General features: G+C 65.2%; 1 protein-coding gene across 1 annotated transcript in view; it reads right to left on the reverse strand.

Annotated features, from left to right (window-relative positions):
* Positions 1 to 14,749, reverse strand: part of TBC1D22A (TBC1 domain family member 22A) — a 97,526-nt gene that overhangs the window by 32,133 nt on the left and 50,644 nt on the right. Inside the window, exon 9 of the mRNA XM_037513374.2 lies at positions 3,893 to 4,002. Within this exon, the coding sequence (XP_037369271.1) occupies positions 3,893 to 4,002 (110 nt within the window). The remainder of the gene's footprint in view (positions 1 to 3,892; positions 4,003 to 14,749) is intronic.

Consider the following 14,749-nt stretch of genomic DNA (forward strand, 5'->3'; position numbering starts at 1 on the left):
CCCCAGCCCAAGGCTCGGCGCCTCTGGGCCCGGGACCCCACCGCGGAGCAGGCGCCGCTAGGCTACGAGGAGACGCTGGCAGTTTGTCCCCTTGGCAGACGGGAGACACCCACGGCGACCGCAGGCAGCAGAGACGGCATGGGGGCTCGGGTGCGCCCCAACACGGAGGGCGCCCCACTCTTCAAGGCCACGCGGGACTCACAGGAGAGACCAGGCAGGCCGCAGGGACGCCAGGAGAGGGGCTGGCTGCCGCGCCGCAGGGCACACAGCGGAAGGGCAGGCGGCGGCGCGGACGCGCAGCAAATGAGGCAAACCTGGAGCCCCCCGGCCCCGCCCCCCGCAGCAGCTGAACTCCACCCGCTCTGAAGACCGCAGGGCGAAGGCGCAACGCCGGCTGGGACCACCGCAGCCAGGGCCGCCGCAGCTGGGGACCGGGACAGGCCAGAAACACGCGCCTCTGGTTTTCGGAAAAGCAGACAAGCGACCTGTTCTGGAACGAGAGCCGCTTGCCAGCAGCCGTCCGGCGCTCAGCGCTGCGAGCCGGCCGCGCCGCACAGAGAAGCCGCCACGCCGGGCCCGGGGCCGCACGGGAGGCCAGGCGCGGAGCCTCAAGCGCGAGACGCGGAGACCACGGCGCCCGAGGGGCGGGGGAGGAACGTCAAAAAACTGCACCACGAGAGGGAAAAAATAAATCAGTTTCATCAAAACCAAATGTTTCTGCGCGTGAGAAGACACTGCTCAGCGGGCGGCAAGTCGCGAGCGTGAGGGAGGCATTTCACCGGCACGACAAGTCCCGGCAGAGGCCTGCGGTCGGAGCCGCGGGCAGGGAACCGGAACGGCCACCCGCGGGCACCGCGGCAGCGTCAGACAGCCCCGGCCGGGCCATGGCACACAGCAGGAGCCGGGGAGACCCCGCTCGGGCGCAAGGGCACCGCGGCGGGAGGCCTGGCAACCTTGGCACCGCCGCGCGGACCGTGGGCGGCCGGAGGGAGTGGACGGCTTACCCAGGCAGGACGTGGCTTGTACTTGCCACGCCACGGTAAAGTGAACGTTTCTGATTTTCCTTTTAAATCGCTTGCGCTGCATGGCTCACTGGCGATGACTCTGCGGCGGCCGGACCTAACACTCTCGCCCGCACAATCAGCTCTCCACGGCGTCGCCAGGGGCCTCGAGTCCACCAACTGGCAGTGCGATGGCTGCGCCCAAGAGCCCGCCAGGCACAGCATGGCGCAGGGGGCACGGGCCCGGCCGCTGCCTCCTTCCCCATCCAGCCGCGGGCCTGCTCTGCAGCCGGCAGTGAGGGTCACGCTGCCCTTGGAGGGGACAGGGACAGGGTGAGCTTGTCCCGCTGCCCCGCCGGCAGTCCCTGCTCTTCCACCCACGCGCAGGTGGGAGAGGACCACGCGGGGCTCACACCCAGCCTCCGGCCCCCAGCCTCGCTGCGGGCTGCGGGCGGCCTGGCCGGCGGGCCTTCCAGAACAGGACCCTCCCCGCGCGCCACGGGCCGCTCGCTCCACCGGCCTCCCAGCCTCTCCCAGGCCGCTGACGTGCTCCGTGGGAAGGGCCTCCCGCATCCCGGCACGAGACGCCACCAGCAGCTCTCAGAGCTGAGTGATCCTTCCCCGGGGACAGGGAATGCAAATGACTGATTGTGAAGGCAGCGGCTCCCCCCAACAGGCTGTCCTCTTAGGTAATGAACCCAGGAGTAACAGCCTGACTGCAGGGCAGGCGCACGCGAGCCGAGGCCCCGGCCTGCGTTGCTAGTGAGACCGGAGCCCGGCAGGGGCACAGGATCCCCCCGTAAAAGCCGAAGAGGCCCCCGCAGCCCTAGTCTCTGGCTGCGACCTTCCTAGTGCCCTCGAGGAAAAAGCCCCCTCCCCATGCTGAGGCCCGCGCGGGCCTGCTCGGCCAAGATGCCTGACCCGGCTCGCTCGCCCGCTGGCACCAGGCCGGGCAGGGCCCCCCGCGGGCAGCGCAGGAGGGCTCAGCGCGCAGACTCGGGGACAGAGACCAGCGCTGACGGGAAGAGGAAGGGAGAAGCGAGCACCCGCAAGCTGAACTTCCAGATGCGCGTCCACGGGAAGGAGCCCGGGCAGCTCCGCCAAGCTGGACGGACACACAGGAACTGGGCCGTGGCCTCCTCGCTCAGGGTCACCCCGCGGGGGCGTCCTCCCGCCCCCGCTGCCCCTGCCTCCAGGCAGGCCTCCGCGCCCTCCCGCTTCCCAGCACTTGCCTGCCGAGCGCGAGCACGTCCATGCGGGGAGGAGGCCAAGAGGGGAGGCCGGCGGGGAGGAGGGGGCGAGAGGAGGCGGCCGCTGCCAGCCAGCCTCCCACTCGGGTGCCGCAGCCCCCGGACTTCCAGTCTTGCCCTCCCTCTGAAACGCCCTCACCCTCCCCTCCGGATACCCACAGCTTCCGTCCGGCGCCACCTCGCGGCCCGGGAAGCGCCGGGAAGGCGGCTGGGAGTGCGCCGAGCCGGGCCTCTCGAGGACACGCGAGGTGAGCCCGTGAGCTGGGAGCTGCTGCTCGACCCCAAACAAGCGCCCCTCGGCCGGGACGTGAGCACTAGGCAGCGTCCGTCCCTCCGGGCAGCTGGGAAATGGACAGGGCCGTCAGCTGCGGCGGAGGAAAACCACCGAGGCAGGTGCTGCCGGTAACACCCGAGCGCCGAAGCCAACATCTGAGCCGGGGGTAACATCCCCCACCGCACAGGCACAGGCTTGCCCGTCGCTCCCGGGAGCGGAGGTCACCCGCCGCACGTGGGCACGGACGCCGTGAAGACCCACAGGGGTCGGCGCTCAAGCCACCCGCCCGACACGCCCAGGTGCCCGACGTCCGCGGGCAGAGACAGGCACGGGCCGGACGCACGCAGAGCGCAGGCCGGGGGAGCTGAGCGACAGAGTGTGCGACGCTGACTGCGAGAAGCCCGGGGAGCCCCCCACGCGGCCCCAGCACCCACGGCTGGGGGTGAAGGGGAGGCCGTCGTGAGCATGTCAGCTCCTGGACGGCCGCCGGGGCCCCGCGTGCAGACACACCCCCGCCGTGTCAGGACGGCCCCCGGCACAGCAAACCCGGCTGGGGCCAGCGCACACAGGAGTTGGCCCCGTCGGGGCACGCGGTGATCCCGTGTGACCGCAGGCGCCGTGGTCGGAGAAACGGCATTTGAAACCCCCAGTTTCACGTCATGGTTCAATCTTTCTTCGAAGAGACTGAAGAGTCTTAAGATTTGGGTAAAACAATAAACACGGGACGGTCAAGAAGGCCAGGGGCAGGGGCAGCTGAGCTGGGCCCGCACACGCCCGCGGCGGCACACGTCCCCGCGACACCCCAGGGGCCCCCAGCCACGCGGCCCGCCGGGCCTTGCCCAACGAGCCTTCCACACAACCAGCTCGGCTCATTGTTCGGGCTGAACCTCAGCACCTCCCTCCTGAGGCCACGCCCTGTGAAGCCCGCGGCGGACGCCCAGCGGCGAGGGCCAGAATGAGCCAGGCCCGCGGGGCCGCAGGACGCGCCCACACGGAGCCCACTCGGGCTGCCGCCCTCTCCCGGGCCCGCTTCGGCCCACACCAGGCAGGCCTCCTCCTGGCGCTTCCCGCTGGCACCAGGCACGCTGTGTCCAGCAGGGGAGCCCACAGATGAGGCGCAGCCCTGAATCGGACGCCCTGGAGGGGCAGGTTCCCGCACGTCTCAGCCTCGGCTGCCAGCACCACACCACCGGGTCCCGCCCCGGACCGGGGGCAGCGCTCCGGGGGAAAGGCGTCGGGGGGGGGGGGGGGGGCAGACAGCAACTGCAGACACCCGCCCCGGCCCCGCGCCGGCCCTCGCAGGCCCCGACTGCGCCCAGGAGGCTGCGCGCACGCGCCCCGGGGGCCCGGCCCACGCGGGCGCTCACCTGGATGCCGTCCAGCAGCCTGCTCATGCACCAGAACGTGTCGGCCTCCACGTTGCGCAGCACCTCCGCGGGCACGCGGGAGACGTCGGCAGCGTCCACGTCGTCGTCCTCTGCGCCGGCGGGGAAGAGACAGCACAGTTAGCATGAGGGACAGTCAGGGCGCCCGCGCCGCCTTCCTGCTCTCCCGGGGTGACACGGGTCGCTGCCACGCGAGGCTCGCGCGCCAACCCGCTGCCGTCAGGCGAGGTCAGGGTCCGTGCCCGCTAATCCTCACGATTAACAAATGGCAGCTCGTGGCCCCGTGGGCACTCACGCTCCAGCAGGCAACACCCGGCCACAGGCGGGCGTCCTCACGGGGCCCGCAAGGGCTAAGGCCGCCTCTGAGCCCCTGCTTCCAAGGTCAGCGCCCCCGCGCTTGGCTCAGACACCCCGGGAAGAGGAGCACAATAGGCGGCGGAGCTCAGAGTCATTTCCTCCCGGTACAAAACGCCTAATGAGAAAAGTAACTTAAAAAGCTTTAAAATACACAACAGATGCCTAATTGAAATGGCCTCTCAGACATTTGAAAAAGCCAATTTTAGATTCTTAAATCCAAAGCAGAAAGTCGCTATCACCCTGTACAGCAATCACGAATGCGTTGGGAAAACTGTTCCCCATTTTCTTTAATTTCGTTTACGTTCGTTCTGTATCCAACGGACACGGCCTCTCTCCAAAGGCAAACGTCCAGCAAGGGCCATTCTTGCCTGAACAGAGCAGGAAGCGCGAAGGGGCGAGACGCAGGTGCTCTATTAAAATCACCCCGTGCCCCTGTGGAGTCAGGGTGCAAAAAAGGCGGGCCAGGAGCGTGCAGCTGAGGCATGCCCGGCACCAGCAGGGAGCCCTGGCAAAGCCAGCCTTGGCCACATGCCCCCGGTGATCCAGCCTGGCCGTGGGCGGGGGAGCAGGCGCCCACAAACCCCGCTTTGTAGCTGAGGGTCCCCGCGGCATCCGCAGCGCCGTGGGTCTGGCCAGCCCCGCAAGGCACGAAGGCTGCCGCCCCGGCAGGGAGCAGAGATGGGGCGGGGCAGATGTCAGGACGCCGCCATCACCCGCGCCAAACCCCGCGGCCAGCCTCACGCCATCAGGCCTTGGCGGGCGTCGGGAACGTTCTCGTGTCAGAGGCGGCGGGAGGCTCCACGGCCTCGCCCTCCGCACCACCTGCCTCGGGGGCTTGACGTCTGCAGCCCCGACGCCCCGCCCGGGACGCCAGCGCTGGCTACAGGGCGGGCCCCGAGGCACAGGGGGAGCCCGGCCCGGGGAGGGTGGCTCACAGCTCAGGACTATAAATTCACAAAACTCCTGGGCTCAGCAAAATCAACCGATGTTATGATCAAGTTGCTTTTAGCAGGAGGAATGTTTAATTCTAAAATAAATACTGTTCGCTCCAAGGTTACGGATGACACCGCAATCTCGGCTCTGGCTTCTGTGGCGGGGCTGGGGCCTGCGCGGCGGCCAGGGGGACGCGTGACCGGCTCACACCCGCCAACCTACGGCCCGAGCTGGGGGCCCAAGCTCTCTCACAAGCAGCACCCCGAGCACACCCCAATCAGGGGCTCCAACCCCACAAAGACACGGCCGGGCGGAGGCTCGGGGGACAGGACAGTGTGGGTGAGCAGCCCCCGACGCCGTGGCCCTCACCACCCCCGACAGCATCCGGAGGGCAGCCACGCTGGCTCAGGTCCCGGGGACGCGTGAAGGGAAATTTCTGGATCTTTGGGTCCTTGTTTTCATGCCATTTTTGCAGAAAAAATGTAGACTCTCATCTGACTTGGCTGGATCTTTGGTATTTTAATAACGCTGTGAGTAGGAGTTTTTGTTAATAGGAACGTTATTTGTTGAAATACTGATGGATTCGATTAACACACATCCAGCACCGATACGTGCAGGGCATGGTGGGGTGGGAGGGAGGCGAAGCCGAAGGAAGCAGCAGCGTGAGGCCCAGAGGGAGGGACTAAGGGCCCCCCCCACCTCCCCTCCCCGCCCACTCACGCTGAGCCTCGCCGGCTCCCCGGGCTCCGCGCGTCCACCCTCATCAGCACCTGTGCACACACGTAGCTCCCGCAGAGGCAACTCCCAGGCATGTCTGCGGGGGGCAGTGGGTGGTGGGTGAGCGTGGGGGCAGGCATAGGCAGCCTCGGAGGGCCCGGCCTCTGGAGAGGCCTCGGCAGGGGAGAGGCGGCACTGGAGCCGAAACTGGAGGACAGCAGGACCGGGCAGTGACGAGAAGGCCACTGAGGAGGGTGGACAGCACCCGAAGGCGGGGCTGGGGGACATTGCTGTGGCTGAGGGGAGAGCCCGGGAGGCCACGGTGAGGCCCCAGTGCCAGGCTCCGGGCTGATGCCTCCCAGGAGCACAGGTCCCTCAAGCCCCGGCAGCCCGGACGCGAGGCTGCACCGAAGGAGGCCCGGCTTCCCCGTGGGAAGGAGTGGCCACGCCCTGCTCCTGAAGCCCGCTGTCCAGCGGGGAGATGCTGGCAGCCGCCAGGGCTCAGCGGCCACGAGCGGAAAGTGAGTCTGCTCTCCCGAGCGGTGGAGACCCGGGCGTGCAAACTGATCACGAATCAATCCGTCAAATTGATTTACTCCCTTTATCTAATTAAGTCAAAAATAATTCCTCAAAGGGTAAGCGAGTCTTTAAATCAATCAGCAGAGTGCTCCCTCACTCAAATCACTGACAAGCAACCAAGGGGAGACAGAGGAGCCGGCCGGCCTGGGCGCCGCACCAAAGGCATGAAGCGGGCGGACGGGCAGGACGTGGTGGGCGGAGGGCCCGGGTGGGCAGGCCCGGGAGGACAGGCAGGGCGGGGGCGGCGGCACACGGGGGGCCACAGTTCACGTGAAAAAGCAGAAAGTGAGGCAGCCCGGGGGACACCGGACATACCACAGGCCACGGTGACCGCAGCCTCGCCCCGCAGCGCAAGAAGGCGCGGGCGGCCCCTGGGAAGGCCGAGGTCCCCCACGAAGAGCAGCCGGAGCCAGAGCGAGCAGACTCCAGGGGAGCCGGGCCCCACGGCTTTCCATGCGTAATTTCTGCGCAGCCGAGCTTTCTCCAGCCCCCGCCGAACTTGAGCCCATGGGCGCGCCGAACCCGCGTGGCAGCTCCAGCCGGTGCCGTGATGGGGAGGCCCACCCCCATGGGAAAGCCGGCCGCCGGGGCAGAGGCCAGCACGCGGCGCCCCTCCCGGCCCAGCCACGGCCGCACCCACAGCGAAGGAGCCGGCAGCTTCTGGGGGAGACACACGGACACTGAGCCCCAGACCCGATGGCACCCACAGGCCTGGGCGACTCTCTCCCTCCCCAGGCTGACCAGCGAGCTGGCCGGGCACACGGCGCCCGTGTGAGCGAGACAACACATGTGTGGCCGTCCGTCCCCTCTGCTGCCCGCCCGTGCCCTGGCTGGGCCCTCCGGAGGCCTGGGCAAAGGGTCAGGCACCGAGTCCTGGGGAAAAGGTCGCAGAACGCAGGGGCCGGGCACCAGACGTCTAGTCACCAGGGCTCCAGTCACCGAACTGTGTGGAAAATGGCTGGGCGTCCCCCTCCAGGCCTGGGCCGGCACTGCACGGCGAGGGGCAGCAGCAGGCCCGCTGGACACTCCAGCCCCGCTCGCGACCGCTGTCTGCTCGCGGCGGCTCCCGACGGAGGCAGGCGGGGTCTTCGGGGCAGCGCGCCACTACAACGCGTGCCTCTTGGGGAGAATTCGGGGACCACAGGAAACTACAGAAGGAAAAGCAACGCGCCCACAGCGGCTTGTGCAGGCGCAGTGTCCCCCAAGGGACCGTGTCCACGCCCCACTGCGGCCGCCGTCACGGTGCCCGGCACTCAGGCCTGGACTGCAGATGGGTCTCGGCCGCGCTCACGGGCAGCTTCTGGGAGCGTCTGCGTCCTCGTCTCCCCTCCACGAGGACCCCGCCCGCCCCAGAGCCCCGTCACTGCCCTCGGCGCCTGGGGAAGACCCCACCCGCAGGCAATACCGCGTCCTAAGCTTCTGCGGTTCGGAGTCCGACGTGCAGACTTGGGGGACGCCACGTGCGCGGGTCTCAGTAAAGCAGCCGAGAGCGCCGAGGGGTTGTGCCCACGGCTGTCGCCTCGCGGGGCGGGGCGGGGCGGGGCGGCACGAGACGAGGTAAAAATGACTCAAGTCCCAGCAGCGAAAGAGACCCAGAGGCCCGCGCGGCCCCTCCCCGCGGCAAGGCTCACTTCATCTGGGGTCAGAGTCAGGGACGGTGGGCGAGTCTGGAGGGATGTGGGGGGGGGCGCGCCTGGTGGGGATGTGGGGGGGGTGCATGGCAGAGCCGGGGGAGAGCGCAGGGGCTGTTGCCTGGGGGGCTGTTGTCGCTGCGATGGAAACGGCCCGTCTACTGCCTGTTAACGCTGAACTTCGCGCCAAGGTGGCCGCGCAGGTGATGCTCACCTGGCCGAGCGTCTGCCTGCTGGTTTCGGCAGATGTGCTCGAACCAAGAGTCCCGTCCCGATGAGAGGCTCCCTGCCTGGCCCTACGTTAGCTTAATAATCAGCAGATCCTTTGGGCGTCAGAAAACATCCCAAGAACAAGGGGGGCTGGGGGACCCCACACAAGTCCCCGCGCAGCCCCGGCACTCGCAGGGGACTTCCCATGAGACCGCGCCCCGGGCCAGACGTCTGGAGCCAGGCGCCCCCCAACAAAGGCGCGGGCAGCCTTGGAGGCCAGGGCGCCCGTGCGCAGAGCGCCAGCGCCGCCAGAGCCAGCTCCACCCGGGGGCGCAGGCGCCGGCCGCGCCCCACCTGACGGGCGCCACCACCTTGCTTCATCTCTGCTAATTTGATAGACAAGAATAAACCGCGTTATTGGCTCAATTTGCATTCGCAGTGCTGGCGAAGGCCGCTTTTTTTCAATTAGTCCCTTGTGTTTCCTCCTTTGCATCCCCTCTGCTTGTGCCAAAAAGACGTTTTCAAGCATACGCTCGCTTTCCACAGCACAGGCGAGGGTCAGAGACCGGCGCTCGGAGGACGCGCACCCGCGCCCTCTGGACACACCGGGCAGCAAACGCGGCTGTCCACGTGCACGCAAGAGCCGGTCTCGGCGCCATCCCGGAGCGGGCGGCGACTCGTTTCTTTTGTCGGCCTTTCCTATTCCGTTCAACACTGGTGTACTTCCAGTGCAATCTCTCGATACGTGCTCATCAACCCTGCTTCGGATGAGTCAAAATTAACAAACCACTTCAATAAATCAGAAAGCCACAATTGATACTTTAATTTTTTATAAGTAACCTACCGTGGAAGGCGAGGCTGAGCGCCGCAGCGCACCGCGTAATCACACCACAACACACCCCACCCCATCCTTCACGCGCGCATTAGACCCACGGAGTCTGCTTCCAAAATGAGAAAAAATAGCTGTCAAGAGCTGCATCTTATTATTCAACTATTAAACTTTCTTAATCATCAATCAGTTTAATTGCTCTTGACACAGGTTATAAATAACATTCTGCGGTTCAGTAGAACCCTATGCGGATAACCCCTTCGCTCCCACAGATGCCGGGAAAGCCCCTGGCGTTCCAGGAAGACGGACACGTCCCTCGGGGGCGCCGTCGTGCCCCGGCAGGTGGAGGGACTCTCGGGCCGTGTGAGGCGCCTGGTGGTCTCCAGGGGGTCTCGGGGGTGCCGGGTCCAGAGGGCCCGCAGGGGTCTGCGCAGGCACAGCCCAGAGACCCTCTCTCGGGGACTTCGCGGGAGAGGAGCGCTAGGATGCAGGACACGGCCGGGCCCGGGCCCCTTCCCGCAGCCGCCCGACCCGGGGGCACAGCCACGGGACCCTGCGCCTCGCCGCGCAGCGCCCGGGCTCACGGAACGGCGAGGAGGGTGCGCGCTCTGCTTCTCCCGGTGCTGTTCTGTGACCCCTGCACCGCAGCTGTGCACGTCTGAGTTAACGTCGGCCTTTCCTGAGGGCGCACAGGCCTAAAAGGCTGAGGGCGTGACCCCCAACACAGTGTCCCCAAGAGGAGCCCAAGACTCCCTGGCAGGGGCCGGGGGACAAGCAGCCCGCAGGGCCTGGCGGGGAGAGGCACAGCACCCCAGCCTCCGGGGAGGGGCCACCCCGCCTGGGCAGAGAGGGGCCCAGGACAGCTCAGAGGGGGCCCGACTGACCGGTCACAAGTGACTGGTCTCGCAGACAAGCAGGAACAAGCCTGTCTTTCCCGTATTTCTGGAACGTCCCCTTGTTTCACAGGTCTGTCTTCTTGCACCCCAAGGAGAAGGGAGTTACAGCAGTTGTTGAAAAAACCGCCCCAGGCCCGCAGCCCCCCGAAAGGTGTGTCTCCCAGACAACACGGGGCTCCCAGCACCTCGCTTATGCTGGGGCACACAGCGGGCGCCCTCCCTCACGGCCGGCCAGGCCATCCCCCGGGGCCAGGGTTCCAGAAGCCCTGGCGAGAGCAAGAGCCAAACCACCACGTTCTCCACATTGTGACCTCGGGCAAGAGAAGTTCATTTAAAAGGCAGAAGTGTGGCGAGTGCACGGGCCCCAACGCCAGCGAAAGGGACTCTAGTCTGGGAGGCTTCGCACGGATCCGGCTGCGTCAACGGAGGCCTCGCCACACACAAAGAGAAGACCCGTGCGTGGAACACGCGGGCCCTTGTCTGTCGCGGCGGGCCCAGGGGACCTCGGGGAGACACCACCACAGCGGCGGCGCCACGAGGACAGACCTGGGCCTCCCAGCTGTGCCCACGGCCGCGTGGCACACAGTGGTGTCCCTGAGACGTCCAGTCCGGCAGGGCCTGAGGAGCGGCAGGCACCGGTGGCTCCGGGGCCGCAGGCGGTGGGGGCTGGCGCCTGACAGACACAGGGCTTCCTCCTGAGGTGGAAAAGGTTCTGGAGTCGCAGCCACGGCCCACCCCGTGGACACGCTAAAAAGCCGGACTCGCACATGCTGGCAGGCGGGCAGCGCTTACGGGACAGGGGCAGGCGGTGGGCGGCCGGGGGTCATGCAGAGCCAGTGCTGGGAGCCGGCTGGTGCTGCGCTCAGCCCTGCCACCCGCAGGCCCCGCTGCCTTGTCCGTCGCCCTGGCGGCCGGGCGTGCAGGCCTGGGCAGGGGACAGGCCCCGCGGCTCCTGCGTCCACTCAGTGAGATGCACCCAAGCCGCGCCTACCTGTGGCCGGCCCTGGCCGGGCGTGTGGGTAGACAGGCCTGGTGACGGGGCAGAAGCCCACGGGCTACCGCACGGACTCGGAGCACACCGCGCCCTCCTGCCCCATCACACTCGGGGCTGGCCCCGCCAAGGCCCCGGCCACCTCCCACACCACTCCCTCCCACCGCTCCCGGCTGCCGCTCACGCACGCCCTGGGGGCCCAGCAGCGGCCGGGCGGGCCCAGCCTGCGTTCCAGGTGAGGGCACCTGCGTGCCCTCGCGCCCGAGCTCGCCGTCCGCCAACCCGCATCTCACAGCGAAATTAATTTCTCTCGTATTCAACCCTGAAATGAAGTTACTGATGACAGGGACTTCATTTCTTCCTCATAATTCATTCACCCTTAAGGAAAAGTTTCATAAGTAATTAAATTGATTTTCCTCTCTACACGGGACACAGATCTATTTAGAACCGCCAAGCCACGGAGAGGCTGTCGGGCGCGGCGCGGTGGGGCGGCCCCGCGTGGCAGCCGGGCCGGGAGCCAGCACCGCCCGCTCATTGCCATGTGCTGCAAGCGCCAGCGCCGGGCCCAGGCGCCCGAGCCGCAGGGGCGCGCACACAGGGATGCGGGCCGCAGCCTCCGTGGAGCTGCCTCATTCTCCCACCGAGGCACAGTCGGCATCTGGTGGCGACGCGCCGCTGAGCCGCGGAGGACGCAGCCGAACAGCCTCTCTAATCCCCGTGAGAGGCCGGAAGCCCCGACACAAGCAGCCGTGCGGGAGCCAAGCCCGCGTTTTCGTTAAGCCGCACTTCTTAGCCAAATAAGATCAGATTTTTTCCCACTTGTCTCCAGTGGTGGAGCCGCCCTGGCTCTGGCGCCGGCCTCCAAAGCAGCCCTTTGAGATCGCCGCGCCCGCGACCTTCAGAGGCGTCTGCGGCCGAGGCGCGTCGCCCACAGGCTGACGCCGGCAGCTGGACAACCGAGCGGGTCTTCGCTGCTCCCAGCCCCTCCTCGCCTGCCCCTCGGCTGCGTCCCCCCACAGACACGAGCCGGGCCCTTCCTGCCGGGCGGCCAGCTGCACCGTCCTCCTGCTGTCCTCCGCCGCGGGGCTGGGGTTCGCTCGCTGGCCCCGAGTCCAGCACGCCCATCGGCCGCGCGGCTGAAGACGCCGCCGTCCTCTCGCCGTCGCACCGCCTGCGCCTGCGCCTGCGCCTCCGTCGTTAGGCAGAAAATAACAAATTTCAAACTCTCTGCTGTGTTCCGTGAAAGGCTGAGAAAGAACAAGGACTCCAACAAAGCACCCCGGGCCTCCCAGGGCTTCCTGAGCACAACGCGGCGCTGGGAGACTCGGGGAGAACACGGGACCACGGAAAGATGGGGCGCCGCTGCAACGTGGCTCCCCCGAACCCGCATCTAGTGGATTGCCCACCCACCCTCGCCGGCCCAGGGCCTTCCCCCTCCGGTCACATATTTGTGACATTTTTGCCGCCGTCGGGAATAGCTGACACGTGACGATGACACCCACGTGGTGAGCTGGCAAAACGTTTAAGACACGGAAACGGCTGATCCGTCAGGCGTCGGCAAGTTACAGGACGGCCCGAGGGGCCCACACACGTGGCAGCTGCAAGACCCGGTGGACTTTATCCTGTTTTTCAAAACCAAAGCGGAACCTGGGCCTGGAGAGCAGAACAGCGTTACCCACTCCCCTCCCGCGCCTGGAAGCCCAAGCGCCAGATGCAGGGCCCGCAGCTGGGTCGGGCGGGCGGGGGCTGCCGGGAGTCCTGGGTCTGATGGCGGCGCTGGACAGGGCACTGCACGCTCAGAAGCCGGGTCTTGCTCTGGTCTCCCGCCACCGCGCCAGACTCGCTGATCAGCGCCCAGAGAGCTTCGGTCACGCCTCTGGGTTTTCTGCGCACAGACCGGGCCCGGGCCACCCCGCACGCCGCCGCGGCATCTCCTGGTTGCGGCCCCGGCGAGCTGGGAAGATGCTGGCGCGACGTGCTGAGGGCAGACACCTCGTCTGGCTCCTGCCCTCAGGGGAGAAAGCTCTGCGTGTCCGCCGCGAAGCTAACCGTGAGCTTTCGTGGATGGCTCCCCTGGACAAGAGGCGCCTGGACTCTCGCACCATGACGGGGTGAGCTTTGTCCAACGATTTTTCTGTGTCGACTGAGGTGATTATGCGGATTTTGTCCTTTATTCTGTTAACATAGTGTATTACGCTGATTGATTTTCATACGCTCAACCAACCTCGTTTTCCTGGAGTGAATCCTATTTGTCACGAAGCATAATCCTTTTAATATGCTGCTCTGTGAGTATTTTGTTGAGGGTTGTTGGTCACATCTCTCTTCGCAAGGCACACCGGCCTGTGGTTTTCTTTCCTTGTGATGTCTCTGTCTCATTTTGGTATCAGGACAACACGGGCCTCATGGAATGAGCTGGAAGGCACGCCTCCCTCCTCTCCTGTTCTTGGAAGCAACAGGGAAGGAGGGGTGGTAATTCCTTGTTAGGTGTCTGGTAGAATTCACCGGTGACATTACCTGGTCCTAGGCTTTTCTTTGTGAGAATTTTTGAAATGAGTAACTCGGGGTCTTATACACGCTGTCTCGTGTACGGATTGACTTGCTTCAACTGCATACACACACAGACAACCTCAGCGTGTATCCACGTCTACATACTGAGAGAGGGAGAATGCGGAAATTGGGTTATGCCATGACGGGCACTGGCCAGTCTGAACTTACAGGACAGGCCAGCAGGCTGGACACCTACACAGGGCTGTGTGTCTTAGTGAGAATCTCTTCTTCAGGAAATCTCCATCTATTCTTGGGGCCTTCCCCTGATGAGAGGTGGCCCACACACATTGTGGAGGAAAATCTGCCTTATTCAACGGCCACTGGCTTAAATGTTACATCTAAAATCTGCCCTCACGGCAATACCTAAATTGGTGTTTGACCAAACCACTGAGCCCTAGAGCTTAGCCAATCCAGCACGGAATAAACTACCGTCGTCAGTTTTGGTGACTTCAGTGTTTGGGGAACAGCCCCTTTTCATCTGCACGGCCCAATCTGGAGCATCACCCATGGAATTCCCTAACGCGGCTCATCCCGAAACCGCACACGATGGCTGAGCCGCCGGCCGGGCACGCACGCACATTCTCCGCGCCCCGCTCTCCCTGTCCAGCTGCAGGTTTGGAAAACTTGCTGGCATTTTTGAAGAATCAAGTTTGATTTTTCTGATCTTCTCAGTCCTTTTTCTATTCGCTACTTCATTTATTTCTGCTCCAGTCTTGATTTCTTTCATGCTTCTTTTGGCTTTAGTTGGCTCTTCTTTTTCTGGTTTCTGAAATTGAAATTGCTTACACGATGCATTTCCCTCCAGGCACTGCCATAGCCGCATTCCACGACTTCTGGTGTGCTGTGGTTCTAATTTTGCCTGTAATCTCTTCTTTCCTTATTTAGGGCTGTGATCTAAAATCTCAACATGCTTGTCAACTGCTTCACATTTCCCTCTGTCAGTGGTAACTAACCTAACATCACCGCGACCAGGGAGCGCTGCATGATTTCCGCCCGAGTGTGGCCGCTACTGCCGCTGCTGGGTGGGCGCTGGGTCAAGGGCAGAGCGTCTGGCTAGTTCTCCGCGTGCTCAGTCTCTCTCGCTCCTTGCTGTTCCGTCCAGCTTTCTGATGCGCTATTGTGAAAAAGCCACTTGCAAAACGTTTTAAA

Source organism: Talpa occidentalis, unplaced genomic scaffold (assembly GCF_014898055.3).
Source record: "Talpa occidentalis isolate TD23 unplaced genomic scaffold, MPIMG_talOcc4v2.1 talOcc4.16, whole genome shotgun sequence".
Lineage (NCBI taxonomy): Eukaryota > Metazoa > Chordata > Mammalia > Eulipotyphla > Talpidae > Talpa > Talpa occidentalis.